This window comes from Octodon degus, unplaced genomic scaffold (assembly GCF_000260255.1).
Source record: "Octodon degus isolate 3935 unplaced genomic scaffold, OctDeg1.0 scaffold00215, whole genome shotgun sequence".
Classification (NCBI taxonomy): domain Eukaryota; kingdom Metazoa; phylum Chordata; class Mammalia; order Rodentia; family Octodontidae; genus Octodon; species Octodon degus.
Window position 1 is genome coordinate 3,048,030 of NW_004524791.1, and position 25,657 is coordinate 3,073,686.

Consider the following 25,657-nt stretch of genomic DNA (forward strand, 5'->3'; position numbering starts at 1 on the left):
CACCAACGTAGGTGGCACTCCTTGGGCCAGGGCCGAAGCTGCCACGTGTCTTCCCTGGCCCACCTGAAACCTGCTGCTGCTGTTGGAAGGACACTGCCCCCATGGCCTCATGCACCCAGTGCAGCCACCCTGGGCCTGGACTGCCCACCCTGCCTCACATGTACTGTAGAGTTTTCTAATTAAAGCCTTTTTATTTATACAAATGGACAAGCCCAAGCCAACTCCATGGCCTTGCTTTCCGCTGAAGGGAGGGCTGCCCACACGGGCCAGACGTGTGTCCTGGCTCAGCTCTCAGTGGTCTCTGCCTCGTCGGCACTGTCCTTGATCAGATACTCCTGGATGTCCTGCATGACCCAGGCCCTGTGGGAAGCATGTGTGGGAAACAGCCCTGGGGTCTCCCACCCACCCAGAGACCCTACCAAATAGGACTGATACCTCTGGCTGCGGAGTTGGGCCTCGGCCAGGATGTAGGGGGGCAGAGGGTCCAGGGAGGGCTGCAACAGAAGTCAGGGTGGGTAAGGGGCAGCAGAGCCCAAGCACAGCACCCCACAAGGGAGAGGCGGTTACCCACTTACCAGATCCTTCATGTTCGCCCGGCAGCTATAGCATAGCTGCTTTATGACCTGGGGCTGGCTGTCACCTTCCCTATGGAAACAGCTGAACTTGTGTGCCTAGCCTCTGGGACTCTGCCCCAAGTGGGTCCTGGCCCCAGCAGGGACTCACCTCCCACAAGCTTTCCCACAGCAGCCTGGGCCACCGCCCACAGCACTGCAGGGTGTAGTGGGTATCCCAGCCTCAGCCTGCAGGGTGGATGGTGGCATCTGGGAGAGAGCTGATGTCTGAACCCCAAAAGCTGTGGCACTGTCTGCAAGCAGAAAAGGGCTGAGGGGACCATGGGACTGCTGAATCCCAACATCCACCCCAACAGCCCAGGAGGTCCAGTACAAACCAGCAGCATCGATGTCCAGGGTGCACAGGCAGAGGAGGCAGCGAGGGCCCTGAGGCCCTTCCGCACAGCTCTCCCTGGGTGCCTTGGCCAGCTTCTCACTCGTCCTGGGGGAGGAGGCGCAGGTCACTGGTGTCCCCTGCTGGGCCCTGCTGCTTCCTAGTACCCCTGTGCATGTTGCTTACACACACCTGTACACAGTGCTGACTGTGGAGGGAAACTGGGCCTGCAGCCTGTGGACAAAGGCCTCCATCAGCCGGTGGATGCTGGCCTTCTCAGGGGCCTGGAGACAAAAGCAGGGGCTGTGGGTGGGTCTCCTGCAGAGGACAGCCCCTGAAGTCATAGTAGCCAGTGTGCCAGCAGGGATCAGCCTGGTCTTTCAAGACACAGGGTGCCGTGAGGACCCAAGGGATCCTGCTGCACACCAGAGGCAGAGCAGCAGGGGCTGGGACATCAGACCAGCTTGTGGAAGGGGTGCAGTGGGTATCTGGCTCGTGTAGACTGCCATTTGACTGTGCCGGGACCTCTAGCTCAATGTAGAAGGGCAACCACCTACCTCACCCATGCAGCTCAACTCAAGGACCTACCTTAGTGTCCACAGCTGGCGTGAAGACCGAGGGGACAGCAAACAGGCGGTTGTAAAAAGCCACCTCCTTTAGTGTATGGTCCCTCATGGGCCGTACCACCACCACATCCCCATAACGCTCGTCTGAGAAGCCCTGGGGAGATGGGGCTGTTGGTTGAGGTCCTAGCTGCACCACCCACCAAGCTGGAGTCAGTCCCAAGCCCCCTCTACATGGAAGATCCCAGAATGACCCACAGCTACAGCCTTCAAGTGAAGGAGACAGGTGGGGAGGGGCCCTATGTACCGTATCCCAGGCAAGGAAGGCCCCTCGGCCCAGGGCCAGGTTGGTCATGAGTTTGATGGCCAGGCGAGTACAGCTGTCCCCAGTCATCACCTTGGAGTAGCTGTGGGCTCGGGCTACATGCAGGATCAGGTGGCTCCTGGGACACAGAAGCCACGTTATAGAGGTCATCTGGGCCTGGAGAGGAATGGGTGGGGGTGGGGGTGGGCTCACCGCAGCATCTGCAAAAGCTCCTCCTTGGCCGTCAATGTCCGCACGGACTCAAATAGTCTGCACAAGGCCTCTGTCTGGGCAGCAGTAGGGGACCCAGCCAGACTCAGGGGGCCGTGAGGGTCCTGGCTCTGGCGCCAGCACCGTTCCTCCTCCCCCGGAGCCAGGCCACAAACGTCTTTGGCCCCCTCAGCCCTCAGTGCATGCTGCTGCTGGAGGAAGCTGTCCACGGCCGCCTTGTAGGCACCCTCTGTCCCAGCCAAGTCCTGGGGGCAGTACCGCAGCACTGATGGCGGCAGGCTGAACACCTTCGTGATGCAGGCAGGCAGTGAGGCCCAGGCCAAGGCCTGGAGGTCCCCACATCACCTGTCAGGCCCTCTGCCAGGTGCAGGCCACCCACCTCTTCTAGGGACACTACATGCCAGGGGAAGCTGATGGAGCACAGAATCTGCTGCACCTCGGCCAGAGTCTTTGCTCTGTCCTCCAGGCTCTGGCCACAGACTGCACCCTCTGCAAAGCCAAGGAAAGAGGGTCAGGGCTCAGCCTCAGTGTGATGGCTGAGGGGCTCTGCAGTGCACACCTATGACCCCAGCACTCCAGGAGGCTGGGACTGGAGGATCCCAAATTCCAGCCTAGCCTAGACAAGTTAGCAACTTAGTGAGGGCCTGCCTCAAAATGAAAAATAAAGGCTAGGGATGTAGCTCAGTAAAAAGTCCTGGGTTCAATCCCCAGTACTACAAAATAAACAAAAGGGCAATGCAGACAATTATGGGTGTGTGTGTGTGTGGACTATTCTGATTTAGGCAACAAGTTTCCTCCGTGTAGTGCTGGCAAACCTCTTAGAGACTTAGAGACTGAGCACCCAAACTGCAATCCAAAACCCACTAATCATCGCCAAGTGCCAACACTACAATTAAATGTGAATGCTGGGGTTTTAGTTTTAAAAAACAGCTGTTATCCAATGCTTGGCTGCTGGGGGTGACATGGCTCATGTGACAGAGGGCTCAACACATCTGCTGTACCACACAGGCCACAGGTGGCTGCCCTAATGGCTACAAATACCAGACCCCCACCCAGTCCTGGCCACTAGCCCTCTTCAGGCCCTGAGCCTCACAGTGGGGCCAGGGAGGACAGACATGCCCAGCCCCTGCAGTCATCTGAAGCTGGAACTTGCTCTGGCTCCCAGGGAAACATCAACCTCAGCATGAGGACCATGCCTGTCCTGGACCTGCCTTTACCCAGGAGGCTCCGTGGGGCCCAACCCAAGCGACCGGGGCTGGAGGAGGTACAGCCACACATACCGTCTACGTAGACAACGCCTGGCACAAAGCGCAGCCTCTTAGCAGAGTGTTGACTCAGGCCCTAGAAGGGGCACATAGGGGACTTGGACCCTGTCTGCAAGCCACAGGGCACTTCTCAGCAGACCCTGTCTCTGGACTTCAGTCCCTGGAAGGAGGGAGTTGCCTTCCCCGTGAAGCAGCAGGGGTGGGGTGGGGTAGGCAGCTCTGTGGGGGAGCCGAACAGCCCAACTTGCTGAAGGGTGGCTGTTGGTCTCTCCTGCCACGAACAGTCCCTTATACTCCCTAGCTTGTCTGCAGAACCTCAGAACCCACCCTTAAGTCAGTCCCTGACACCCAGCAACCTAGGACAAGCAGAGGGCCACAGTGCCACCTGCTGGGTACTACTCAGAAGAGCAGGGTTGGGCCAGGCTGAGGAGCTGGTACTTGGTCTGGGCTGGGCCTTATCTTGGCCCCACATGGGCAGATTTAGGGTACTTCTGGTTGGGAGAAACCAGCCAGGAACAGCACCCTTCCCCCTTAATTAGACAAGCCATTCAGACTTAGGCCAGGCAGACCCTGCATACAACGCTGGTACGGAGATGTCCTATAATATGCCAGCCTTGGGTCAGCCCCACCCTTTGACCAGGTTGACCCTGGGCCACTGACACTCAACTCCAATAACCACAGCCCTCTTCCTCCCAGTCTGTGCCCACAAAGCCTGCTCTACACTCCCTGCCAAAACCCTTGGAGCTTCCCCATTCCCACAGGGAAACACATGTCCCAGCATCTGCTGGATTTGCAGCACGAGTGCCTACCTCAACCCCCTCGGTGAATGAGCTGCCCTCCCTATCTGTCCCCACAGGTCACATCAAGCTGAGCTGTGAAGGAACAAAACTAATATGGGCACAGCTGGCTCATGGGGCTGCTGGCTTGGAGGCCTGTGTATACAGCGAGAACCTTCTAGGTGCCCTACGTGGCATGTGTGGGCAGTGAGGCCCCATCCCAGTTCTGCCCAGCATCCTGGGCTTGGGGGGGGTGGGCAGACGCACCTCAAGGACCTGCCAGACCATGGAGCTGGACGAGGGCCCACCAGACCACGCCAAGAGCACCTGGGAGGGAGAGGAAGAAACACCAGCAAGCAACTCTCACCTTCAGTGGGAACATGTCCCTCCCACCACATGGGGCACCAGGCAGGCGGTGCAAAGGACAGCAGGGAGACAGCCAGCCCTTCACCACCCCCAGACTCACACCCAGCTACCTTCTCGCCAGGAAAGATGAGCCGGTTCTTCCCCAGCATGGCTCTGAATTTATGGATATAGAAGGCCTTGAAACAGTCCCTGCAACACACACCAGGCTGGGTTATCTTCAGAGGCTCCCCAAGAGCCTCACAGCTCAAAGAGTCCCCACCAAGCCCTACCAGCTGTGAGCATACATGGTATGGAAGTGCACCTCACAACCCACAAGTACTAGGGGGAGGGGGAGGCTCACACTAGTGCAGGCTGAAGCTGGGGCTGTCCTGGTCTCCCTTCAGAAAGGTGCTCTTCAAAATAAACTTTTTTTAAAAAAAGAAAGGTGCTGACTGCCTGCTTGGTACCCTCTCTGCTGCATGCCAGGCAGCAGGACCACCCTTGGGTGAAGAAGGAAGCACGGAGCAGGATGCAGAGCCGAGCCTCCAGGCCTGTCCACCAGAGACTAGCGTGCCAGCCACCTGGGCAGAAAGGGCCTGGCACCTCAAGCAAACAGAGGCCGGGGTCCTAAAGCCACAGAATCACAACTTCCAGCTGAACAACCATCTCTTGTTTCCTAGTGTCCCCCCACTGTTGGTTTATGTGTTTGTTTGTTTTAAAGAACATTTTAGAAACCAGAATGCAAGTCTCCTGGGACCAACTTAAAAATGTGAAACTTGGGCCAGGAAGATAACTCAGTGGAATAAGTGTTTCCCTGGCAAGCGCAAGGGCCTGAGTTCAATTCCTGGTTCTGGAAAAAGAAAAAAAAATAAAAGTGAGACTTTCACTCATTCAGCAAACACGTACTACACCAGAACTAGAGAACTAAAACAGGCACCCCGTAGGGAGCTACAAGTCTAGTGGAAAAGGCCAAACATTAAAATGGTCATGGGGGGGGGGAGAGACACTTCCCAATCCCCCCCCCTTCGTCCCCATCTCAGGACAGGAGCTTTCTTTCTCTCCATAAATATATTCTGCTCATAACCTCTGTTTGTTCCTAAAATTCATCCTTCGGTTTTAGAGTACACAAACTCATGCAGGTCAGGTCCAGAGACCAGTTTTTCCTCCCTGTATCATTTTGGAGTTTCCCACCAAGATCATTGGACGGAGTTTTATGTATGTTCCAAAATGGTTTTCATCCACCATGAATGGATATCGGAAGAAACCTTTGAATTCATACATTCGCTTTGCTAAAGAAAAGATGAACATAATTCAAGCTCAGACCCAGATATAAAAGTTACAAAGTAATGAAAAGATTGCAGAGCAATGGAAGGAACTTCCTAATGCAGAGAAAAAAGCATATGAAGATGCTTAAAGGTAGAGCTGAAGGCATACCAAGAAGAGATGAAGAGAATTCATGAAACACTAACTCCAGCTCAGAGAGCATCTTTGGCAGAAAATAAAGCACAAAAACATTTAAAAAGGAAAGAAGTAATAAGAAAGAGTTAGCGATGCTTGGAAACCCAAAAAAAGCTCACACAGCTTATAACATATTTCTGTCTGAATATATTCAGTCCTCTGGAGGTGCTACGATACAGGATAAATGGAAGTCTGCGTATGAGAACTGGAAACATATGTCTAGTTCTCAGAAGCACGTATAGGAACAGCTTGCCCACGATGATAGCGTTCGTCATTATAATGAAATAAAATCTTGGGAAGAACAGATAACTGAAGCTGGACGAAGTGACGCTGTACGTCGCAAGACCTATCTCCAGAGCAGGAGGATGAAGGAAAAACAAGACTGAGTGTGTTCCCAGTGGACAGGACAGGAACCAGTTGGGTCTCGCTGTCGGACAGTGCTGTAAAATTAGCAGGAATTACATCGGCACACATTTGAATTCAGTTACTTTTTCTTTGTCTCCTAGACTGCTGCCACTTGAAGATACTTTGTGGTGGTAGTTTGAAACCCCAAACAGATGAAAGTTCGTGCAGAATTTTATTTTGTGTTTAAGAAGTACTGGGGCTGGGGATCAGAATGATTCAAACAAATGTAGCAGTGAATCATTTACCTTGAATAGGGTAAATCAGTCTGTGAAGTTTTTTACACTGGAAGACAATTATGAAAATAGTGTTCTTATTTCTCAAACAATGGAGACAGGAGTTTCTTTTCTTTTCTTTTTGAAATGTGAATAGAGCCTTTTATTTACTGAGCTCAGGTCCATCAGCCACTTCTCTCGCAGGAGAAGGCTCATCGGCTCTGAACATAGGTAGCAAGGGGTTTTTATAACAGAAATCACATCTAGTTTTGTAAGCAAACTTGTTATCTAGTACAGAACAACAGAAACTGCATTCATTTGACACAGCTGCAAACTGTTCATAACTAAAAGGTCTTTCACAGCTTAGTGATAAGTGCATATTTTTATAAGGTACATCTTAAGCTGACTATATTACAGAAGATGGTTGGGGAGGGAGATAGTGTTAGCTTGTTGCCTTGACAAGAAACAGTTATTTATTGTTGAACAGTCTTGAGCCAAAAGGGAGAACACATTTCTTTTTTTTTTTTTTTTCTTTTCAAAGTTTTATTGATAAACATAGCAATGAGACAGTTTCAAATCAAATCGAGGAGTTTCTTTTCAAAACAGTCACAAACTGTGGGAGCCACAGTGTTCTGAGATCCAATGGAGCCAAAGCCCTGTGTGGGGACACATGTTACCAACCAGCACACAGGGGGCTGAGGCAGAATTGATACCAACTTGAGGCCAGCATGGGCTACCCAGCGAGTTCAAGGCCAGCTTGGAATGTGAAAGGAGACCCTATGTCAGTAGAAAACAGCCTCACTCTTAGGTAAATCCTAATTCTTAGGTATAAGTCAGAGTATTTAGAATTGATGGTTGTATATGCAAGTAATTGTTTGGTAATAACTTTTTATAAAATGGATGGAGAGACTTAAAAATATCCCAGCTCCTAGAGACTACAGCAAAAGGATTCCAAGTTCAAGGTCAGCACAGACAACAGTTTAACAACGGACACCTTGTCTCAAAATTTTAAAAAATTATGAAGAGGTGGAGGATATAGCTCGTTGTGAAGGCTCTAGGGTCAATCTCAGTAACAGACATATACAAAAATGTTACTATACAAACAAAAGATGTCAAGGACCACTAGAATTACAGATAAAATGGAATACTCTCATGTCCCGGATCCTCTGGGAATAAACCCTTGTTCTTGTCCAAAACCCTAGCATCTGGGAAAAGGCCAGGGCTCTTTCAAGCTCCTACACCCTGCATATTAAAAACAAACAAACAAATCCCGCATTTAATGAGATAAACAACCTCCACCCAGAATCCCTGCCCGAGCTCCCCAGAGGACGCTGCGATCTGCCCTTAGATGTAACCCAGCTGCCCGCAAATGCCCCCCCCCCGCGCCCATTTTACCTCAGTGTGGACACGCCACCCCCACTTCCATCTCTGCCCATAAAATCCCTGTGGATTTTGCTGCTCTTCAGTTAATCACGGTGACTTAACTTCCCACCTCCCCTCCGCAATAGGGTAAAGGGAGCTACGCGAGCAGTTCACAAGGGGTAATCGTCCTCTGGGAAAAAAGCATCGTCTGCGAAATGGTGCTGCCCCGGCCTCACCTGCAAAAGGCATCGCCAGCTCGGACCGCCACCACCGGCTTGCCCTCCTTGCACTTCACGCACTTCTGCCCACGGCTTTGGAAATGCGACAAGGGAGGAGGGTAAGGTCACAGGCGGCCCGGGGAAGACCTCGTCGCGCTTCCCGCCCTGAAGCGAACCGGAGGAAGGAAGGGCCCATGCCCCGTCCTAACTGCCAGTTCCAAGACCAGGCCCGGGTGGGGACGGGAAAAGCCGGCTCTCAAGGCGCAGGGAACCCTAAGTCTCTCCAGGACAGGTAACTTCTGCGCGACCGAGGGGTAGTGACAGGACAGTGAAGACGGAACAGGGCCGCCCCGAGTGCGAGGGGCAGACGGCAGCGTGGCCTCGCCCGGCTCGGAGCGCTGCGGACTCTTACCCGGGCCTGGGCGCCGGAGGGCACTCCCGGGGCGGCGGATCCACGTAGTCCTCGCCCACCTGGCACATGGCTCAACAGGCCTTACGGCGGTCACAGCTGTAGAGTTGCGGGCGCGCCTTGATGACGCCACGACGCCGGCGCGGCAGTGACGCGAGGCAGGGGCGGCCACGCATGACGTCGTGAGGCGCCGGCGTGGCTGTGACGCGTTGGGGGCGCGGCGCCATCGCGGCGGTGACGCGCGGGCCGGGCCGGCCTAGACGGGGGCGGGGGGCGGCGTCGTCGCCTGGCCCGGTATGGCGATGTTCCGCAGCCTGGTGGCTTCGGCTCATCAGCGGCAGCCGCCAGCCGGACCTGCGGGCGGCGACAGCGGCCTGGAGGCGCAGTACAGTTGCCCCATCTGCCTGGAGGTGTACCACCGGCCGGTGGCCATCGGCAGCTGCGGCCACACGTGAGCGCGCCCGCCGGGAGCGCGGGAGGGGTTCCGGGCCAGGTCGAAGGCCGTGGCTGCCTGCGCAGCCGGGACGTGGGGGCGCGGGCACGGGCGTCGGCCCCTCGCGGCGCAGAGCTCCCCTGGCGCGGCCCGGCCCCGGGCGCTCGGGACGACCTCGGCGGGCCCGGAGCGGAGGGCTTCCGCCGCGGCCCCCGCGCTGCACGCGGCTCTGATTGTTGGACACTGGGCGGCCAGCTGTAAATAAATGACTTGTAGTTTTCCTGTCAACTCTTTCACGCCCCGCTGTCTCGTCGCTGTGACTACAGAGGCAAGGAGTTCCTTAAAGTTGGGAGAGGGGCGTGTTTGGAGACCGAGCTATTTTGTTTTGAAGGAGCGTTTGAGTCACACTGAGCCCAAACCGGACTAGACACCACGCGCGCTCTCTAGCGAGGCTTTGTGGCCGAGCTGTTTCAGGAACGGAAACTGGAGGATGTGGTTCTCCCGGTCGGGAGCCGCGCTCAAGTCCTCTGGAGCGCCAGCCTAGTTGGGAGGGAGCCAGGATCAGAGCATGCCCCCGACCCCTCCTAAGTGCTGCACATACAGCTCCGGAGCGGGACAGCGCGGCTCGGGCGCGGCGGCTGGAGGAGCAAGAGAAGGGCTTCCCAGCAGATGGCCCTGCTGCCGAGGAGGTGGGCTGTTGCTGGGCATGGAGGTTGGGCAAGGTGCACCCAGGCTGGTAGGAGGCTTTAGAACATTGTGCAAACAAAAGCAAAAGACTTTGGAGGCTCCTCATGTGAAGGGAACCCGCACTGCCAGTGGGCGTGCGCCTGCCAGTCATGCCTCCTTCCAGGGCTGGCGGGGAGGGTGGCAGGATCCAGAGCTGTTTCTCTGCCCCCCGTGTCAGGCAGCGCGGGTGCTTGCACACCCCAAGAGCTCTGCTGATCTCGTCAGGGCAGTGCTCCTACTCGGTCTCACTCTGCTGTCACGTTTTGGCAGGACAGCCTTTGATCGGGACTTACTCCTGTGTGCGCACATATGTGGGTGTCTTAAGGTGTGTTCTGCATCTTCAGTTGCTGTGAGGTTTGTCAGGGCCTTGTTTTAGAAAGTCTCTGTTGGCCTGGCAACTATTCGTTTACCACACCTGGCCACAGCATTTTTGATATCTTAGTCTGTACAAGCCAGTATTTGCTCTTTCTTATTTCCTCTAAATGTCTTTGCTTCAAATGCGGTCTGCCTTACAAGACTCTGTGGGATTGAAAAGCATCTTCTCTTAAGCTCTTCTCATAGCCTCTGCCTTGAAAAGATCTTCTCTTGGCTTCTTTTGCTGGCTTTGTTTTCTTGGCTGTTCTCTGCCACCTCTGACTTCCTGCAGTTTGCGGAGCTGAGGCATATGAGCAAATGATCACAGGAAGCCTGATGCCTTCCACATCACCTCTGAGAAGTTCATGCGCAGTCCAATTCCTTTCCTCCACGAGGTACCTGAGCAGAGCAGTTTCCTTCCTGAGGTGGTTTTCTTAGGAAGGCAGCCCAGTGTGGGGCAGGAGTTGCTACCCTGGCACAGGCAGAACAAAGGATGGAGGGAGAGCATTCAAGCACGAGCTGTGGGTGGGTGGCTACTGATCAAGCAATACGGAGGACATTGCAGGAGCTGCCTCAGTGAGGGGCAGCCCAGGCTAAAAGCCACATCTGGATCCATCAGTGAGGCTGCCCCAAAAGCCTTCCCAAGGACTCTCTGCACAAGGACAGCTGCATGGCTCGCGTGGCCTTGGCAGTCTCTGAAATGCTGGTGTCTCCTAGCTTTCTGGTGTGTGTGAGGGTCCCAAGCAGGAGAGACACATCGATGGTGTTCTCAGGCCCATGGCCATCTTTGATGTCCCAAATTTTTGGGAGAAGGGCCAGCCCCACACCCACTATCCTCAACTACTTCATTTTTCAGAGAAGCTGCTTGGTACCAGGTGCTGGGAAGACACAGGCAGGAACTCCCTGTGAGAGAGGCTGGCCCTACTGTAGCCACTGCTGCCAGCAGCTCACAGGGCAGTGGAGATGAAAGTAGGCCGAAAGCTGTGCCTGACTACATGGATGCTTCCTTCTGGGTTGCTCCTTAAGGGCTGCAGCTTGGTATGCTCACCTTGCAGGTGAACGGGTTCTTGAGCCACCCCTGCACCTTGAGGGTAGTGCCAGGCACCTCATCCATTCCTCTTCAGAGACATGTCCCTCCCTGCTCTGCGAAGGATCGTCTGCTGAGTGAAACGGCCACGCCGTGACCTGAGCATGCTTGCTTACACGTCATACCTTCTGTCTGGCTTTTTTTTTTTTTTTATAAAGTCTTTTTTTTTAATTTTATTTATGTGTGTGTGTGTGTGTGTGTGTGTGTGGCCAGCTCAGCCCACCAGGGGGCGGGGCTGGCTGGCATGTGGTGCTGGGGATTGAACCACGGTCCCTGTGCTTTGCTTAGCTTGTTCTAAGTAGGTGCTTTAGACCACTGAGCCATCTCACCAGCTCCGTCTGTCTGGCTTTTAACGGCTTCCCTGAGGTAGAATTCAGTGCCTCACTCTCTGCTCATTTACAGAGTAGAATCCAGTGGTTCCTGGGATATTGATTTAGGACATTCACCACCTGTGCCTTCCCCTCCCCCGGCCGTGGAAGCCCTGTTCTGCCTCTGCCTCTGTGGCTGTGTCCTTGGGGCACTGTGTGCATGGGATTCTATAGTCTGTGACCTCCAGTGCTCACAGCATGTTGCAGGGCCTGCCCACGTACTGTGTGCACCAGCACTTCGTCCGTGTGGGGCCAAAATGGATCCCTAGGTTGTTGTTATGTCTTGGTGCTGCAGATATGTGTGTGTGCCTTCTTCTGGTTCCTAGGCTAACCAGACCCTAAGCTAGAGACAGGGACATTCTCGAATATTCGTGGGGCACTGAGGGAGTGATGTAGATGCCTGAGGAGACCCCCTGGCTCACACTGTTATGCAGGAACAGCTTCTGGAACCTTTTGTGTCTCACAGAAGACCTAGTTCTTCTCAGGGGCTGTCAGTGTTGTATAACTGGCCAGGTGACTATCAGGTGGCAAGCCAAGTGGCCTCACTAGAGGCCAGCACATGGGAAGAGGAGGGGACTAAGATGGCCTTAGCTTTTCTGAAGCCTTGGGCCTTCCTCAACACAGAAAGGGCTTTTTGTCAGAGCAGTGAGGTCTCTTGATGCAGAGAACTCTGACCCCAGACCATAGCTGTGTCTTCTGTGAATTCAGGTCTTGTCTCGTCCCCTCCATCTAGCGAGGTTCCTGTTGCCACCCCACAGACTTTTCCAACTGTGCCACCAGTGATAAGGTTGCCATCTTTCTACTGGGCAAGGCTGCTCCGTGCTCCGGCAGATGCTGTCCTTGGGCTGCTATGCTGGCCCTGTGTCCATGTGTCCAGGCACCTTCTGTGCCATTGCTGTCCCCACAGCACTTCCTGTGCAGCTACGCCGAGCTTGCCCTGTGACCAGCTCCTCTTCTTTCCCCTCTTCCACTGCTGCCCTGGGTCTGCAGAATTGGGAGGTGTGGGCAGAGCAGGCCTAGCTTCTGCTGCCAGCCCCAATCTTGGAGGGCTGTGTGGCATAAGCCAAACTCACAGCCTCAGAAGAAGGCGCCAGAAGCACAAGGCTTGCTGGAGCCTCTGCCTCAGTTGTACCAGCACCTGAGGAGGCTTGAGCACAGCCCTTCATCACTGAGCCTTGGCTCAGAGATATAGGAGCACCTCCAACCCAGGGAGCTTCCCCCAGCTGGCTGACCAGGCAACCATGGCCCCATGCTACATGATCTAGGCCCAGCATTTCTTGCCTATACCTACTGGTGATCTTCCTGTCTGTGCCAGGCCATCACGCCCCAAAAGTGCTGCTGCACTAGTGAGGAGCAGCCACATGGGGCCAGCCAGTTTGGGAATACCCAAGTTGCATCTGTGGCTGGCATCCAGGACATAGTGGGCCCTCTGCCAGCAGGGACTCCCTTCAGCTTTACCCGGTTTTGGGCTAGGATCCCCCCCCCCCAAATGCCTTCAGAGCAGGTTTGGCTGGCTTGAGTTGTGGGGATCGAACCACAGCAACCTGAGCCTGACTGCTTTGTTGAAGCAGCCACTTAAAGAACTGAGCTAAGGGGCAGGCCCCCCAAAGGTAATTTATATTCTTAGAATTTCTGTCTTTTTTTTTTTTTTTGGCAGAACGGAGGTTTGAACTCAGGCCCTTGCACTTGCCAGGCAGGGAAGCACTTATTCTACTGAGCCATCTCCCTGGCCCCAGGCAGAAGGTTGTTTTTTTTTGCTCCGAATGCCTTCAGGGCAGGTTTGGCTAGCTTCAGTTGTGGGGATCGAACCACAGCAACCTGCGCCTGACGGCTTTGATGAAGCAGCCACTTAAAGAACTGAGCTAAGGGGCAGGGCCCCAGGTGGTGGGCTAGGGTACAGAGGTGTTGGAGGAATGGCCCTGCCAGTGCCAGCCCTCAGGCCCATGTCTCCTGCAGGTTCTGTGGGGAGTGCCTCCAGCCATGTCTGCAGGTGCCATCCCCCCTGTGCCCACTCTGCCGCCTGCCCTTTGACCCTAAGAAAGTGGACAAGGCCACCCACGTGGAGAAGCAGCTGTCATCTTACAAGGCGCCATGCCGGGGCTGCAACAAGAAGGTATGGGCCACTTGTCGGTCTGGGTAAGCAGAGACCCCATCCCCAGAAGGCTGCTGCATGGACTGTGCCCCTTGCCGTTAAGCTGCTCTGGTGTGAGCAGCCTTGTGCCTGCCCTCCCAACCTCTGCTCCACAGATGTGGGCTGGGTGCTCAGGCTGCCACAGCTGTGGGGCTCTCAGTGGAGGGCCCTGCAAGTGCTGAGCACCTCAGGCCAGCCCATCACCCTGCCAGCCAAAGCAAGCAGGGCAGTGTCTTGCTCAGAGCCCATGAGGTCCCACCGCCTGCCCTTGCACCCTCCCTGGTGCCGTGCCACGCACCACAGTGCCCTGATGTGGGGCCTGGTCAAGCTGCGAGGCACACACTTTGACTTTGTGTTTTCAGTGTGGTGATCCTTTGGGTCCTAAGCCCTGCCGCCGAGCACAGTGGGAGGTGGGTGACTTGTGACTGCAGTTGTTCCCTGCTATTTGTGGCTACAGAGGATAGGGCATGTGTGTGTGTGTGTGTGTTTAATGTATTTGGTATAGGGTCTCACTATGCAGCTTGGTCTGGTAGTGACCCTCGTGTTTTCAGCATTACTAGCACTGGACTTGGTCGCTGGCTCAGCACACCGGGGTGGGGGGAGGGCTGGCACAGCATGTGTTACCCCGTCCCTGCACTTGCCTAAGCAGGCCCTTAGTCTGCTGAGCTATCTCACCGACACTGTGGAGGATATGTTTTATATGCTCGATACCGAGGTCAAGGTGCAGATGTCTGGGAACTACTGAGTCCATCCAGGGTGGTAGGCACCCCAGGCTCCAATAGTCACAGCCTCCAGGGGAGACGAAGGTGGGACCTTCTGGGTTCCTCAGGTGGTGTGGCCCGGCCCCTTGCCCCAGGTCCTCCCTGCCCAGTGCCAGCTGGGACAGAGCCCTGGTTTCCAGCCCTGTGGCCACAGGACCCTGACAGTGACCTTGGGCCCTGCTGGTTCTGGGGCCTGTTTCTCTGGATAGCCAGCTTAGGCGGTTTATGCCAGGGGAGGGGTTTCATCAGGAGCTTTTCCATGAGTTGCCAGTAGATGGGTTTCCCTCCTACTGAGTGCGGTTTATTTCCCTCAACGAGTACAGTTTCCAGTTTGCCTTTCTCTGAGGGGTGGGCCCTCCAGAAGGGGTGCCAGCTCCTATCCAGAGTGTTGCTCTATGCAGCAGCTCAGGGGCTTGTCCTGCTCACCCTCAGCGCCCCTTCCAGGGCTGCCAGGCACAGAAGCTGCCTGTGGATTTCTTGGGCTGTACAGGTGGCCCTTTCGTGGGTGACCACTGTAGATGGTCTCTGTTCTGGACTCCCTCCCTCCTGCCCTCTCACTTAGGTGACCCTGGCAAAGATGAGAGTGCATGTGACCTCCTGCCTGAAGGTCCAGGAGCAGATGGCCAACTGCCCCAAGTTTGTCCCTGTGGTGCCCACATCCCAGCCCATCCCAAGGTAGGCAGCTTCCTGTGGATTGCTAAGCAGGTGAGGGGGGTACCAGGCATCAAGGTGTGCTGGGGAAGCCAGGCCGTGTGGCAGTGGGATACCTGCAGCATGGGAGCTAAGAAGACGGCCCAAGGCCAGTGGGTGGGCAGCCAAGATGGCACCTCGAGGTAGGAGCAGCCCTGTCCCTCCCTCAGCCAGACTGTGGTGCCAGTAAAGAAAAGGGCTCTGGTGCGGTGCTGCTCTTGGCCCTCACATGGCAGCAGACACCACAGTTGAGTGCCAGGCTGTCTCCAGGGTGAGCCCCACCCTTCCCACCTGCCACCCAAGATGCCCTGACAGCCACCCAGCAGCTCGTCCCGTCCTGAGCCCACAGAGGGAATGCTGGGCAGTTCTGGGGCCGTGCTGCTCTTTGCCTTCATCCTCACCTTACTCCCCCTCCCCCCCAGCAACATCCCCAACAGGTCCACATTTGCCTGCCCCTACTGTGGTGCCCGAAACCTCGACCAGCAGGAGCTGGTGAAGCACTGCGTGGAGAGCCACCGCAGTGACCCAAACCGCGTGGTGAGTCCCCATGGCACCCCAGCTGTGTGGGGAGAACTAACTGCCTTGGGCCTACCCTGATCCCAGCAGTGGCGCAGTGTTGCAGGAGCACCTGTTTGGTCTGGGGGTGCTGAATGCATGAGCACAATAGGGACCTGCAGTCCCATGGCTGTGTCTGGGTGGGGAGGCCTGCACCCCAGGCCATGCCCAGTGCACAGTGTGATCCTCTTTTCCAGGTGTGCCCCATCTGCTCGGCAATGCCCTGGGGCGACCCAAGCTACAAGAGCGCCAACTTCTTGCAGCACCTGCTGCACAGGCACAAGTTCTCCTATGACACCTTCGTGGTGGGTGCCCTTCCCTCCTGCCTGCTGGGTGCCACTCAGATGACCCAGAGAAGGCTGGAAACAGAAGTTCCCTTATCCCCACCAAAGCTGCCAGGGATGAGGTCTGCCCTCATAGGATAGCCCCTGAGAAGGCCCTGCCTCCCTGACACACTCTTGGGGATCCCACCGTGAATCCGCTTCCTTCTGGCATTTCTGGAAGCCAAAGGGACTCCCCGCCCCCCACCACTGTGGTCAGGATCCCAGGCCCTGACCCCTCTCCTTGGTCCTCCTTTCTGGTGTGGCTCAGGACTGCCTTTCTCCCCTCTCCCAGCTGTTAGAGATCTCAGGAACCCATTTTTTATGTTCTGTGGCAGGAAGACAGCCCTGTCCCCACATCTCCCTGAGAGCTAGACCCCGCAGCAACTGTTAGACCTGGCCATTATGGGGGAGGCTGAGGGTTGCCTGATGCCAGGGCAATGGACACCCTAGAGGGGCCCAGTGGTGGCAAAAGAGAAGGTGTATCTGGGCAGACCCCAATAAAGGACAGGCTGCTGCTGCACGGTGCCTCTCCGTTCTGTTCCAGGACTACAACATCGATGAAGAAGCTGCCTTCCAGGCTGCCCTCGCCCTGTCCCTCTCTGAGAACTGAAGGCGCAGCGGCCGTGCCCAAGCCCGGGCCAGCGGAGCTGCTCTTGGGCCAAGTACTAAGAGCCTGGGGGCCGAGATGCCACCTGGCTGTCCATCAGCGGTCCGGGCCCACATCGGTGCTTTGTGGGGCAGGTGCCAGCCAGTGGGACTCGGAGCATTCGGCTGCCTCTTCCAAGCCATGACGTTGTCCTTGCGTGAGGGTTGGGGTACCCAGCTGAAGCCAGCAGGAGAGCAGAGAAGCAGCCCAGCGCCCCTGCCAGCCTGACCCGGCACCTGGCTATGCTTCCACCGTGCATATTTGGTACTGGCTTTTGTGATACTTAGAAACCCTGGCATTTTTCTATCTTATCCCATGTGATAACCTTTTCACGTTTTATAGAGCAAAGACAAAGCAGTTACACTTCATATTGCAATATCTGTGTTTGACTAGGCAGAATAGTATTTTTATGGAACATTTACAAAATTATATTTTTTAGAAAAAAAAAACAAAAAATAAACCTTGTGTGGGACCAGAGGGCAAAAGTGGCTGGACACAGCTGAAGCCAGACAAGCTGGGGTCTAACCTGGGCCTGGCACCCCAGAGATGGCACCCCAGTCATCACTGTCAGCACTCTGAAGGGGGTCTTGCTTGTGGTTTCTCTGGTGACAACCAGGAAGAGGTTACAGCATCTGGCCATGACAGTGGCCTCCTACCTGGTCCTCACCTTGGTGTCTGCCATCCCAGCTGGAGCAGAGCTCCCGGGGTTCAGGCAAGGGCCTGTTTGGTGGTGGTCAGACCAGAAAACACTCGACAGTGCTCCTGTTTTGTTCATGGCATAATTATTGCTGTCTTTTCAAAGAATTTTCAATAAAACGATCCAAGTGCCCGTGGCTCCGTCCTCAGTGTCTCCAGGAGGGCGTCCTTGCCTCCGCCCCGTTGGGGTCTGCAGCTGCTCTCCGTTCCCTGGGCCTCGATGCAGGTCATGGAGAGCCCCAGGGGCAAGCGTAAAGTCTGCTGCTTGCTTATTTGGTCTGCCAGACCAGGCTTCAGTTGCACGTGGCTTGCTGCTCAGACTCAGAGCCCACAAGAATCACCTGCCACCAGCTGTGGTGGCCATCCAGTGTGGCCCTGCCTCTTAGCCACCTCTGTCCTGGACAGTTCTGAGAGGAAAGTGGTCCAGGAATTTGAAAGTGGTGAGAGCCACACGCCAGGTCCCACAGAGAGTAGCAGCTGTGGCTGGGTTCCCGTGCACCCTTAAGCAAAGCCACTTCAGGGTACCTTCGTGGGGACCACTGGGGTCCCCTCCAGCTGCTCCTGTACCCCATCTGCATTGTTTCTGTATCTGGGAGGCCCCACTGGTTCTAGAGACACGCAGAGCTGTGGCCAGCTGCCTTCCTGCTGGTTCCAGAGGAGGCACAGCCGCCAGGTGTCAGGTGCGTTACCAGGGCTGGCCACTGGCTAGCCTGTCACCCTTGGACAGCTTCCCGCCACTTGATGGGAACCAAGGGACTGCTCTGCAGGCCCCGGCCTGCCCCACAACTGGGCACTAGTGACACAGGCCACTCTCACAGGTCCTGACCCGCAGAGTACAGGAAGACCTGGGGGCAGGCTGGGGCCTGCTCTAGCAGGTCCTGACCCCACAGCACTGTCCACTGGCCTCCTACCTATCTGCCCTCTGGGAAACACTACTGGGTTTCTCTGTCTCACCTGCAAAGGTCACAGCACCTGCCACGTCAGCATTGCTGCCTCAGGCTTGGGAGCCCAGGGCAGTGGGCCAGCAGGTCAGGAAGCTAGGGCCAGCACCCCTCTCCTGTCCTGGCTGCCGTGGGGACAGCCAGAGGGGTATGGTGGGCCAGGAGAAGCAGGGAAGGGAAACCCCCCCAGGTGGGGCCACCCATACCATGCTGCTTGCTGACAGGAATGACTGGGTGAGCATTCCTACGGTGGGGCTCCCGTCCTTTGCAACCTATGCTCCTTTGGATTGTCCTCGGGGCTCTGAGGTAAAGGGGAGAGAAGCACAAGTTTGAGCCCAGCCTGAGCAACTTGGTGACTCAGTAAAACCCTGTATAAAAAAATAAAAAAAAAAAAAGGAAAGAAAAAAGCAGGGGCTATGGCTCAGTGCCCTGGGTTCAGTCCCCAGTTCAGGAGAAGAGGAAAGGCAGGAGGAGCAAAACCCAGTACCAGTGGGCCAACCAAGCCACAGCACGGCAGTGTTGCCTCACAGTTCTTGGTTCCCAAAACCTAATTGTCTCATCCACAGGAAGCTGATCACACATGCCCCAAACTTGTTCCTAGAGCAGTTGGGCCAGTCACCCCAGGCCCCTCAACAAGGTCATGAGCAACATCTGCCGGAAGGTGCTGCCTCGGTCCCCGTGGTACAGTAGCGAAGCGCCACAGGACAGGGCCTGTGCTACCATGGGGCGTTGCAGGGACGGCATGCCCACGCCCTCAGCTGGCCAGCAGGTCACAGGAGGGCACAGCCTGTGCCCCCGTCTCCAGTGGGGGGGTGTCCAAGGCTGTGGAGCTGCCCAGACTCTGTCCCCCTCTCCAGCTGGAAGCCCCACAGGCTAGGCCCCCACCCTGAGCTGGGGGAAGGCTCTGCACTGTAGGAAGCCTGTCTGGCATCACTCGCTGGGGCCAGGAACTGCGGGGCCCTGGGCAGCAGAGGCCCCAGCTGGCACACTGCACCCTTCATTTCAGGTGAGGCAGGCGTGGGTACTTGCACCCCACTTCCTGGAAGGTTTTCCTTCACTCACCAGGCAGCGGTGCTTCTCTCGCCCAGCCATAAGGGGGGCAAAGGCCAGTGAGGCTCAGTCCTTCTGAGGGGTGGGAAAGACTGCCTGGCAGTTTCTGATCAGGGGAGCCCTGCACCCTGTCACTACCAGGCCCAGCAGGACACCTGGCCGGTGTCCTGGTCGGGGAGGGTCCCAGCTCTCCAGGGTGACAGCTGTGGGAACTGACACCCATCAGGGGTCCGGCACACCCCTCCCTCTCCTGGTTTCTGGATTCAATACTGTGCACTCTGGAAGATGGGCAGTGTCTTCATCCAGCTCTGCTCTCCGAGGAAAACTCAGGAGGCGGGACCAGATGGGACAGGATACTCCCTACTTCCTGAGCCTGAGGGTCTGAGAGGGAGACCACCCCCTCCGCCCCACAGAAACTGTTCCACCTGCTTCCTGGAGTCCAGCTAAGCCAAGGCCCTGGGCAGACCCTGGGGCCCCTGTTCCTGTTAGAGAGGGAGAAGGGCCCCCAGTGCTGCTAGCGGGGGCTGCTGAGGTCAGTGGGCCCCCAGCTGTCCCTGCACACCTCCAGCTCCCTCTGCATCACAGAGGCCAGCTCTGGCAATGTTACACCAGCTGGCACGCTGACGCATGTGCAAACACACACGTGCTGCCTCCCTCCCGCTCCTGCTGTCACTTCCTAGGTACAGCTGAAGGGTCCATTCCAACTATTTCTTGTGCCTCAGTTCCTGAGTGAAGGGGCCACAGACACCCCCACAACCTACATGGAAGGACCCATGCTCACCTCCAAGAGATGCCAGATGGTGTGTGCCACCACCATGTGGGTGTGACCACGCACATGCTGACCACCAGAATTGCTGGGTGTCAGGGGCCTGGGCAATGGGCCGCCCGGGTCTAGGGATGTCCATCCGTTCTGCCTTCCTTCCAAGACTGCTCCACACTCCACATGGAAGGGATGCTGTCCTCCACGTTGCCCCTCAAGCTTTCACCCACGCTTCTGTGGGAGCACAGTCTTGCTCCACTGTTACTGGGCGCAGGGCAGGTACTCCAAAAAGGCCAGGCTGTCTGGGGCACTGATTCTTCTCAGTGCAGTTCAGCAGACTTTGTAAACGCTGCCACAGCCATGGCCACCGCAGGTATCCTGCACATAACCAGGTGATCTTGCCTGGGCCATTGCTCAGGGGCTGCATTTACAGATATGGGGCCTTGCAGGGTCTGAGTTGTGAAACCCTACTGGTAAGAGTCAGGCATTCAACAGGGATGGAGATGTATATGTTCACACACACACACACATGCACACACTTTTTTTTTCCCACACACTGTTGTATCTGCTGCAAAACATACCAAAAAAAGTTCAAAGAGCCTGGTGTGGTGGGGCACACTCAATCCCAGCAATCTGGGAGGTGGAGACAGGAGGATCACAAGTCTGAGCCTAGTGAAAGGATGAAATACCAGTTATGGTGGTATACACCTGTAACCCCAGATACTTGGAAGTGTGAGACAGAAGAATTGCAAATTCAAGCCCAACCTGGATATTTTTATTTTATTTTATTTTTTGTCCATTTGAGACAGGGTCTCACTGTGCAGTTCAGGCTGGCCTTGAACTCACTTTGTAATCCAGTCTAGCCCTGAACTCCCAGTGATCCTCCTGCCTTAGCTTCCCAAGTGCTGGGATTACAGGCATGTGCCACCACACCCAGCTCAGACATTTTAACAAGACCCTGTCTCAAAATAAAAATAAAAAGACCTGGGATGTGGTTCAATAACAGCTTTGCCTACAGTGGCTGTAGGTTCAATTTCTTTTTTCTTTTTTTTTTTTGGTGGAACCAGGGATTGAACTCAGTCCCTTGCGCTTGCCAGGGAAGCGCTTATTCCACTGAGCCACCTCCCAGCCCCTGTAGGTTCAATTTCCAAGACAAAAACAGAAGAAAAAATATCAAATGAATGACATTAATAATCTGTCCCCTAATCTGACCTGCAATCCCAGGGTTGAGGACCCAGCTTGAAAAGTCTTCTTTGGGTGTCTGATGGAGGAGCCCGAAAGGCTGTGGAAGGGTGGGCTGCCTGGCCACAGGGGGCCCCTATCCCAAGGTCTCAGGTGTTAAGGGAAGAAGGCCAAACCCACAGTCCCAGCAAGGTCACACAGGTTGAGGCTGGTAGGAAGGGTTCTGTGGCGAGACATGCAGGATTAGCCTCTGGGGTAAAGGAGATGGTATTGGACAAAAGAAGTCCCAGCGATGGAGACATGTGCTGTCCCTGCCTGGGGCCACACGTGGGGACAGGGCAGATGCCCTACAGGGTCCAGCTGGACACAGTGCACGTCACAGCTGAAGAATGAGGCTTTATGGCTACCAGGAGGGCCACTTGGAAGTCTCAGGGAACTCAGACTCCCTCCTGGGCACATGTTGTGGACTGACAACCTCAGGGCACTCCCAGGGGTTGGCAGGTGCCACCAGCATGCTCTGCACCCCCTAACAGAGCAGCTGGTTGAGTGGGACATTCGCTTCTAGGGCTACCCGGTGGGTGCAGGACGCATAGAGGAAGGCTGGCTCAGGCGTCTTTGGTGTTCAGTGTGCCGAAAACCACAAAGAGAAGTCTGGCAATGCCAAGGAACAGGTGAACGGGCAGCACTAGGCCATCCCGAGAACCACGCGGGCAACCGCACCTTCTCGCTGGTAGAAAGCCATCTGTGTGTGTCCTACCACAGCAGCATGGGGGCTGTACCGGCCACAGGAAGGGGTGTTGGACCCCATTTCCACTGCTCCGTGAGCATCTGCAGAGTAGGAACAAATCCTCCCAGCCACTGGCTTCCTGCCACTACAGGACCCGGGCACCTGTGTGCCACACCTCCTCGCTCTGTCTGAGCACCTGCAGCTCACGTCCGTCTCCGCTCCCTGCCCAGGAGGCCAGCTAGCACCAGGCTACTGGGACAGAGCGTCGCCCAAGACGTGGGCCTACTTGCAGCTCCTGGGGGCCGGGGGTGCAGAGTCCACCCATCCCAAGCCTGCCCCGCAGGCCCCCCAAGTCGTGACACGCCCACGTGGACAGGGATCCCCGCAGCGAGAAGGGACTGCGGATTACCAGGGACGATGAAGGGAGAAGCTTGTCCCATCCAGAGTGTCCCTGGGGCCGAGCACTACTTCACCCTCCGCGACACTTCCTAACCACAGGGGATCAGGAGTCCCGGGCTCTGCTCTTCGTCCAGAGCGGACGCGTTCGGCGGGCTTGAGACCCACTCTAACCGCGAGTCCCCGAAGCCCGGCCCCGCCCGCGCACCTGTCCTGGGCGTGGCCCCGTGGCCCCGCCCCACCTCCCCAGCCGCTGGTTGGGCGAGGCGGCGCGCTATGCTAATAAGCCGACCTTTCCGCACCTGCCGGCAGGCGCTGGCGCCCAGTCTGCAGCACCCGCCGGCCGCCCGCACCATGCCGCGCTCCTTTCTGGTGAAGACGCAGCCCGGACACCGGGCCCCCGACTACAGGCGGCTGGAGACGAGCAGAGGTAAGGGCTGGGGACCGCGGGGGTCTGGGGGAAAGCGCACCTGTGCTAGTGATGGGAGCCACCTCGTGGGCCCCCCGCCCATCCCTGCAGCCGCAGCTCCGACCCTATGTATCTCTGAGCAGGAAGTTGCGAGGGTGCAGATGGCCGGCCAGGCATTGGCTTGTCACCCACTCAGGGAAAGCCCCACGGGACTCCCAAAGACAGAAACCTGCCCGGAGCTGGTGAGAGGCTGTGGCTGGAGCCGGGTGGGCTCCGCGAGCACTGGGGAGGGACCCGAGGAGGTGAGGGACCCTGAACGCCCAGGTACCTGTGGGGCTGAGCCTCTCGCATGGCCATCCTGGTGACTGCCGGCTAGGCTCACAGTCCGCCCCGGACAGTGCCTGGCCTCCACTCTCTGACCGCGCGAGGTCTGTGACACCGGGACGGGGGGGGGGGGGGGGGGAGGACTCTGCCCCAGGGGAGTCTGCCCCTTAGCTGGCAGAGTGGCCCCCACGAGCTCAGTCTCCACAGTGGGGCAGTTCCTCAAGAGGAAGACCCAGCCCCCATTGTTCAGTGCCTGGGGCCCCTGGGAGGCAGCGCCCTACCAGAGAGTCCTGCCCCGTTCTCAGGGCAAGGGGGGACCTCATGGCTCTCAGCCCCGCTGCCACGGGGGGTGCTGTCTGGCCCTGCTTCTCAAAAGGTTCTGAAATCAGTTTAAGGAATTACTAGCCCCATTTATGTAAAATAAAATAGAGCAGAAGCTATTGGGGTGAGTGTTCACAGTAACAGCAACTTTTATTTCAATGACATATGTGGACACATTTAGATCTGAGGTAAAATCACGTTTATATGGATCATAGTTTAGAGGATTTTTTATTGTTCTGTCTTCTTTTTTGAGGTGCTGGGAATAGAACCCAAGGCCTTGTGCTGCTAGCGAAGCACTCACCAGTGGGCTGAGCCACACCATCAACCCCAGCCCAGGTGGCAGTGCCCAGAGTGTGCCCTGCTTAGAGTTAGGATGTCACCCCAGGACGGACCTGAGGTCCTGAGGTTTGGGCCCACCCATCTTTGTTTAGGGCTCCAGGAACCCTGAATCAGAAGGGAGCTCGGAGCCTTCTTCCCCAATGGGGCTGCAGTATGAGCAAAAAAACAGGAGAAAGTGGGAAGGCACAGGGACATGCACTCTAAACCCAGTTACTCAGGAGGCTGAAGCAGGTAGTATTGCAAATTTGAGCCCCCCGGGGAGGGGCAACCTTGTGAGAACTTGTCTCAAAATTTAAAAAAAAAAAATTAAGAGCTAGAGATGTAGTTCAGAGTGCCTGAATCCCATCTCTAGAGCTGAAAAGAAAGAGAAGAGCAGAGCTGCAGGCAGTGCATCCTGGTCAGAGCCCCTGCTGTAGAGCCCCTTTCTTGCCTCGGCCTCTGTGCTGGCCTCAGGGCACAGATAGAGTTGAACGCTGGCGCCGCCTGGGGCTAGGGAGGGGCCAGGCCTGAGAGTCACCGAGGAGTCCACGTCCTCCTCCTTGAAGTGGGGGAGGCAGTTTCTTCAGCACCTCTTGGGCTATGTCTCTCGACTGTCACCCCACCCCCTTCTTGGGGGACAGAAACCTGATGTGCCAATTTTATAATTAGGGGCGTCAGGACAGGAAACCTTTCCTGTTGCTCCCCACCATCTCCAGCACCCGCTTTTCCTCAACTCCTAGCCACCTGGAAGGTGTGAAGTGGGCCTCTCTCCTGGGTTTTTCTGATGATGGATTGTGCTTGTTGGCCATTTGGGCATGTGGCTTTGCTCATCTATTTTTTCCTTCTTTTCTTTTATTTTTTTTCTTTTCCTTTTTTGAGTTGTATTATTTGCGGGGAATGGTGGCACATACCTGTAATCCCAGCACTCAGGATGCTGAGGCAGGAGGATTGCCATGAGTTTAAAGCCAGCCTGGGCTACAAAGTGAACTCAAGGCCAGCCTGAGCTGCATATCGAGACTGTCTCAAAAAGACCCCCCCCCAAAAAAAAGGAATTATATCATTGTATTATTTGTTTTTTTGTTCTTGAGTTGCAAACATTCTTTATATATTATGGAGACTAGTTCCTGATAAAATACCTGCCTTTGCAGTACTGTGTTTTTGCCCACTCTGTGTCTCTCCCCAAAGCCCCAGGTTGGATGGAGGTTAACAGGGCCACAGATTTCTCCCCATGCCATGGAAGACTGCATGGCTGAGGGGCTGTTTGGAGATTCAGACCCTGGACAGTCTAGAATCGACTTCTTTCTTGTAGATTGACCTCTCCACTGGGGCTGCTGTGTTATGTGCCCAGGGCATGTGCTCTGGCCTTCCAAGGCAAGGGCCACGGCTCCTAGGTGTGCAGTGGGGCTGGGGTTGTGAGGCAGCAGCATCCCCAAACAGGGAACTCGAGGGCCTGGCCCCGCCTCGCCGAGCATGTCCCCACGTGTTCCCAAGCAGTGAGCTGCTGCCGGTGGCTGCAGAGGTGCTGACTGCAGGGTGATCCATGAGGGGAGACGCCACGGGGTGACGACAGGGTGACTGGAGGGTAATGACCATGGGGGTGGATGGCCGCTCTGACCCTGGTGTCTCCTGCCCAGGGTTCTGACCTGGTGCTGCTGGCTGGGCTTGCTGCTCACAACCAGGTTGCGATACCTCTCCCTGGAGGGTGCAGGGTGGCTGTGCCGCCCTGTGAGAGCTGCTCTCACACTTCTGAGCACTCACTGGAGTCCTGGAAGCTGTTTTGGTTTTCCCTTTTCTTGTTTTTTTTTTTTTTTTTTTTTTTTTTTTTGTTTTTTTTTTTACAGCGTTACACGTGGTGATACAGGCGCCCTTGCGTTCACCGAGTTCCTCCTGGCTCAGGCTCTTAAGGCAGGGATTGTGGGTCTGCACCACACTGTCTGGCACGAGAGCTGATTTTGGGTTAGCTTTC

The 25,657-nt window shown here is 56.1% G+C and overlaps 3 protein-coding genes across 7 annotated transcripts in view; 2 read left to right on the forward strand and 1 right to left on the reverse strand.

Moving 5' to 3' along the window:
* Positions 1–231: 231 nt before the first annotated feature.
* Positions 232–8,621, reverse strand: Ctu2 (cytosolic thiouridylase subunit 2). 5 transcript variants are annotated; one of them, XM_023705190.1, is made up of 15 exons: positions 8,497–8,621; positions 8,103–8,177; positions 4,561–4,639; positions 4,352–4,411; positions 3,324–3,384; positions 2,423–2,532; positions 2,026–2,330; positions 1,816–1,951; positions 1,534–1,547; positions 1,138–1,179; positions 950–1,053; positions 724–865; positions 576–645; positions 436–494; positions 269–360 (listed from the first exon to the last, which is right to left on the reverse strand). In XM_023705190.1, the coding sequence occupies exons 1-15, from the start codon at positions 8,562–8,564 to the stop codon at positions 285–287; spliced, it is 1,401 nt and encodes a 466-aa protein (XP_023560958.1). In that variant the 5' UTR covers positions 8,565–8,621; the 3' UTR covers positions 269–284. The 5 variants fall into 5 exon arrangements, with proteins under 5 accessions (XP_023560956.1, XP_023560958.1, XP_004645089.1 ...); XM_004645032.2 differs by having other exon boundaries at positions 1,138–1,229; positions 1,534–1,665; XM_023705188.1 differs by lacking the exon at positions 576–645 and having other exon boundaries at positions 232–360; positions 1,138–1,229; positions 1,534–1,665.
* An 87-nt stretch (positions 8,622–8,708) lies between these two features.
* Positions 8,709–17,394, forward strand: Rnf166 (ring finger protein 166). The gene is made up of 6 exons (XM_004644998.2): positions 8,709–8,944; positions 13,418–13,574; positions 14,916–15,028; positions 15,466–15,580; positions 15,796–15,903; positions 16,466–17,394. The coding sequence occupies exons 1-6, from the start codon at positions 8,790–8,792 to the stop codon at positions 16,529–16,531; spliced, it is 714 nt and encodes a 237-aa protein (XP_004645055.1). The 5' UTR covers positions 8,709–8,789; the 3' UTR covers positions 16,532–17,394.
* A 5,248-nt stretch (positions 17,395–22,642) lies between these two features.
* The window catches only part of Snai3 (snail family transcriptional repressor 3), a 5,949-nt gene continuing 2,934 nt past the window's right edge, over positions 22,643–25,657 (forward strand). The window contains exon 1 of the mRNA XM_023705225.1: positions 22,643–22,749. Within this exon, the coding sequence (XP_023560993.1) occupies positions 22,674–22,749 (76 nt within the window). The 5' untranslated portion in view covers positions 22,643–22,673. The remainder of the gene's footprint in view (positions 22,750–25,657) is intronic.

What these genes read in the sequence shown, in the direction of transcription:
- Ctu2 (XM_004645032.2), bottom strand. Translation starts at nt 8,564, where the DNA reads ATGTGCCAGGTGGGCGAGGACTACGTGGATCCGCCGCCCCGGGAGTGC. An exon ending in GAGCTTTTGCAGATGCTGCG is followed by an intron (nt 1,952 to 2,025) that starts GTGAGCCCACCC and finishes TCTGTGTCCCAG; the next exon opens with GAGCCACCTGATCCTGCATG. An exon ending in CGCCAGCTGTGGACACTAAG is followed by an intron (nt 1,230 to 1,533) that starts GTAGGTCCTTGA and finishes TTTTGTCTCCAG; the next exon opens with GCCCCTGAGAAGGCCAGCAT.
- Rnf166 (XM_004644998.2), top strand. Translation starts at nt 8,790, where the DNA reads ATGGCGATGTTCCGCAGCCTGGTGGCTTCGGCTCATCAGCGGCAGCCG. An exon ending in ATCGGCAGCTGCGGCCACAC is followed by an intron (nt 8,945 to 13,417) that starts GTGAGCGCGCCC and finishes TGTCTCCTGCAG; the next exon opens with GTTCTGTGGGGAGTGCCTCC. An exon ending in GCCGGGGCTGCAACAAGAAG is followed by an intron (nt 13,575 to 14,915) that starts GTATGGGCCACT and finishes CCTCTCACTTAG; the next exon opens with GTGACCCTGGCAAAGATGAG.